Source organism: Trypanosoma cruzi, genomic scaffold, assembly GCF_000209065.1.
Source record: "Trypanosoma cruzi strain CL Brener 1047053516875 genomic scaffold, whole genome shotgun sequence".
NCBI lineage: Eukaryota > Euglenozoa > Kinetoplastea > Trypanosomatida > Trypanosomatidae > Trypanosoma > Trypanosoma cruzi.
Window position 1 is genome coordinate 9422 of NW_001849125.1, and position 4032 is coordinate 13453.

Here is a 4032-nt window from a genome sequence, read left to right on the forward strand (position 1 = left end):
AGGTGGCGAAGTGGATCCAACATCAGCGACGGGCCCCAACCTCGGGCAGCATCTCCCCGGTGCGTCTGGCACGACAGGCAGCCCAGAGGGGACCACCACGACGGATGGAAAGAGTGATGTTGCACAGGCACATGGCGTGACCGTTCAGTATGAGTACACGCATACACAGGTCATCAATGAGCTCTTTGACAAGTTTCCACCGCATCGCACTTTAAATTTGGAGGAGTTGCTTGAACTTGTCGCTCCCGCGATGCGCCCCTCATTGCCGAAGAAGGTGCTGGCGTGGATTGCCTCGTACCCGTCCTACTTCATCGTGGACGACCCAACAGAGAAGGACCCCAGTAAAGCCCGCATTCGACGCGCCTCGGATCGTCAGCCACTGGATGTGGCTCTGGAACTGTACCGATGGATCCCCGAGGAAGGGATTTCTGAGGCGGCGTTGCTCACGAAACTTTCGGAGGTTCACCGGGACTACGTGAAGCGAATTGGACTGCGGCACATTGTGGACTCCCTCTCCGAATGGCTCAGTTTCACGGAGGCGCCAGGTGGCGGGGGCGGGGGCGCAGAGGGGGAGGAAAAAGTCCTTTTGTTAAGACGGCTTCAGACGGAGGTCGAACTCGAGCGTGCAATTCACACAGAGGAGTCCAAGTTGGCCAGCGGCGACGAGAATTCGCTGCCAGTGCAAATTGAGGACGCGGAGATGGAGCGGCGATGGCCAAAGCTAAAATACGAGGGTACCATGAGCCAACAACAAGCCTCAGTTGCGCGGGCACAGCAGCGACGGGGTCGTGGTGACATTTAGGCGCCACCAGACACGGAGGGGGAGGGGGGGAAGAAAAAGAATAATAATACAGCAGAAAAAAAAAAAGTGGGACTCGATCTTGCTCTTTGGGCTTTTGGCTCTAAGTGGAGTGAGGGGCGAGCCTGCGCTCTTCACAGGGAATAAATGTGCGTGGTTGTGTTGAAATGCTCCCGCCGCAAGTGAGGGGGCGCATTGACTGTTTGTGTACGTGTGTGTGGGTCACTGATTCCTGGTTACAGGGTATCTTTCGTCCCTTGTTTTTGTTTGATTTGTGTGTTTGTGCCCTTTTCACTTTTTTTTTTCATCAACCGCTCTGAGCACGAGGGTCGAGGCAGGCTTTTCTACTTTTACCTTTTTTTTCCTTTTGTAAACGCACACACACACACACACACAAGGGTGTGAGGAAGCAAACAAAGCGCATATAAACTTTTTTACTTAAGAGAAATGTCGGATCCCGATAAATCAAACACAGCAGCCAGCCAAGAGGACGCCAGCGGCAACGTTGCGTCCAAGAACGCCGAAAAGAAACAGGCGAAGCAGAACGAGAAGGAAGCCCGTAAGGCGGCACGCCTAGCAGAGGAGAACGCTCGTGCGGCGGAAAAGGCAGCCCAGTTGGCGAAATACGCGGATTTATTTGGTGCTGCGCCGCTGTTGCAGTCGACCACGTACTGCTCCAAGAAGTTTAGTGAAATTTATGCACTGACCAAAGAGCATGTGGGCAAAACGGTGACTGTTCGCGCTCGAGTTGACACGACACGCAAGAAGGGCAAACTCGCCTTCATGGTTCTACGCGACGGCACAGACTCCATTCAAGCTATGGCGGCTGTTGCGGAGGATGTCCCAAAAGAAATGGTTGATTTTATCGGACAGATCCCTTGCGAGTCTATTGTGGACGTTGAGGCGATCGTGTGCGGTGTGGAGCAACCCATAACCTCCACCTCGCAGCAGGAAATTGAGCTGAAGGTTAACAAGATTCATGTTCTGAGCGAGGCGCTGCGTGTGCTTCCCTTCACACTGGAGGATGCGTCGCGCCGCGAGACAGATGAGGGCATTAAAATAAACTTTGATACCCGACTGGGCTGCCGCTGGCTGGATCTGCGCACACCGGCCTCAAACGCCATATTCAAGGTGCAGTCCAGGGTGGGACAATATTTTCGTCAATTTCTGATGGACCATGACTTTGTGGAGATTCATTCTCCGAAGATCATCGCCGCCGCGAGCGAGGGAGGTGCCAATGTGTTCAAAGTGGGATACTTCAACCGCGACGCATATTTGGCCCAGTCTCCACAGCTGTATAAACAAATGGCCCTTCAAGGCGATTTGAAACGTGTCTTTGAAGTGGGGCCTGTATTCCGTGCAGAAAACAGCAATACCCACCGCCACCTGACGGAATTTGTTGGCCTAGATGTGGAAATGCGTATAAATGAACACTATTATGAGGTACTTGACACGGCTGAGGAGCTATTTTGTTACATTTTTGCACAACTTGCCAAACATACAGGAGAGCTTGAGGCGATTTGCCGTCAGTACCCTTTTGAGCCATTGCTGTGGCAATTGACACCGGAGAAAATCAAAGAGTTGGGCGTTGGCGTCATTGAAGACTCCGTTGAGCCGACCGATATTTACAAGGCTCGTGTACGCAACATGGGAACTCGTATGTTACGCATCCACTACCCGCACTGCATCGCACTCCTGAACACCGTTCTGGAGGAGAAGTTGTCTTTGACCGATGACATTAACACCACCAACGAGAAATTGCTCGGTAAGTTGGTGAAGGAGCGCTACGGCGTGGACTTCTTCATCTCCGATCTATTCCCAACGGCTGCACGACCATTCTACACGATGCCGTTTCCAGACGATGAGCGTTTCACGAACTCGTACGACATGTTTATCCGCGGTGAGGAAATATCGAGTGGGGCGCAGCGTATTCACGATTCATCACTTTTGCTGAAGCGCGCGCAGTCACTCGGTGTTGATCTCTCGCCCATCAAAGACTACGTGGACTCATTTCGTCTCGGTGCATGGCCCCACGGCGGATTTGGCGTTGGCCTCGAGCGTGTGGTGATGTTATATCTTGGCCTCTGCAATGTGCGCCTCGTCTCGCTGTTCCCGCGTGATCCGCAGCGCGTGACGCCGTGAGTTCTCTTCCCTTCGCTGTCGGTTACTTTTTCGTTTTACCTCCCTGCCCACCCCATAGAAGGTGGACCGGGAGTTTCTCTCTCTCTTTTTCTCTCAGTGTGTTTAAGTGGTTGACAGCACGACGGCAATTTAAATAAAAAATAACAAACAGGCAGCCACGGAGACGGTGGTGGCGGATCCTCACGCTTGTGATTGTGATATGAGGCGGAGGCGGGGGGTTGAGAGGTGTGGCCTGCTGAGTTTGCCGTCCCATTGTTTTGCCACCATTTAATACTCACGTTTTTTCCGCTTTTTTTTTTTTTTTCCTGTTCTTCATGCGTTTGTCGGCAACTTCGCGTGCGGAGCTGCACGCCTTGAGCGCTTCCGCCGCCCTGCGCTTTTTTTTCCCTGCCTTTTTTTTTTTTTTTTTTGCCGCGCAGGGGGAAGACAGTCGACTCCAATAACGCGGAAGCAAACACCGACGCCTCCCCCCTCCCCGTTTAGACACGCGTGGCTGCACGAGGCGGAGAGTTCACCCCCTTTCGTGTCGTCCCTCCCAAAAACACCGCAGCAGCCGAAGAGGGCGAAACCCGCAAACAAACAAAAGAGAAAAAAGTAAAAAGTGAAGCGGGGAGGAATTAAAAAAAAAAAAAAAAAAAGCAAAAAGGGAAAAGGAGGCAGGCAAAAACACACACAACGAGGGCCCCGCAGAAGTATCGTCGTGCGTCTGTGCCTGTGATTCCGAGAGAGACAGGGAACTCAGGAGGAGGTGGCTGCTGCTTCAACCCGAGCCGACGTGTTTATTTCCTGCACACTACCACAGGCTCAGCCAACGCCCGGATGAGCTCCGTTCTGAAGGCGGACGTGAAGGAGTACATTCCTTCATGGGCTCACAGGCGGTCCTCTGGCGTGAACCCCGCCGCTACGTCGACAACCAAGAATGGATTTGCGACATCCATACCAACAAACAGCGTTATTACGACGCATAGTAGCTGCGCCGGGATCAACGTTCCAAATTACACTTCTTCCCCACGTGCGGCGGCTGGCCTGCCCTTGTGCAGCCCAACGACAGCGCTTCGTCTTCCAACTCGTATGAGTCCCCATGCACGCAC

At 53.1% G+C, this 4032-nt stretch overlaps 3 protein-coding genes across 3 annotated transcripts, besides 3 other annotated features; all 3 read left to right on the forward strand.

The window, feature by feature from the left end:
• Tc00.1047053510777.10 (hypothetical protein, conserved) lies at window positions 1-802 on the forward strand (the record flags this gene model as incomplete). Its single annotated transcript, XM_798125.1, has 1 exon — window positions 1-802. A coding segment is annotated over one exon (802 nt), but the record flags the coding sequence as incomplete, so codon positions are not given.
• Window positions 1-4032: a sequence feature (heterozygous, Esmeraldo-like haplotype).
• Window positions 1173-1195: a microsatellite.
• Window positions 1247-2941, forward strand: Tc00.1047053510777.20 (aspartyl-tRNA synthetase, putative; the record flags this gene model as incomplete). Its single annotated transcript, XM_798126.1, has 1 exon — window positions 1247-2941. The coding sequence occupies one exon, from the start codon at window positions 1247-1249 to the stop codon at window positions 2939-2941; it is 1695 nt and encodes a 564-aa protein (XP_803219.1).
• Window positions 3561-3586: a microsatellite.
• Tc00.1047053510777.29 (eukaryotic translation initiation factor 4E, putative) lies at window positions 3761-4032 on the forward strand (the record flags this gene model as incomplete). Its single annotated transcript, XM_798127.1, has 1 exon — window positions 3761-4032. A coding segment is annotated over one exon (272 nt), but the record flags the coding sequence as incomplete, so codon positions are not given.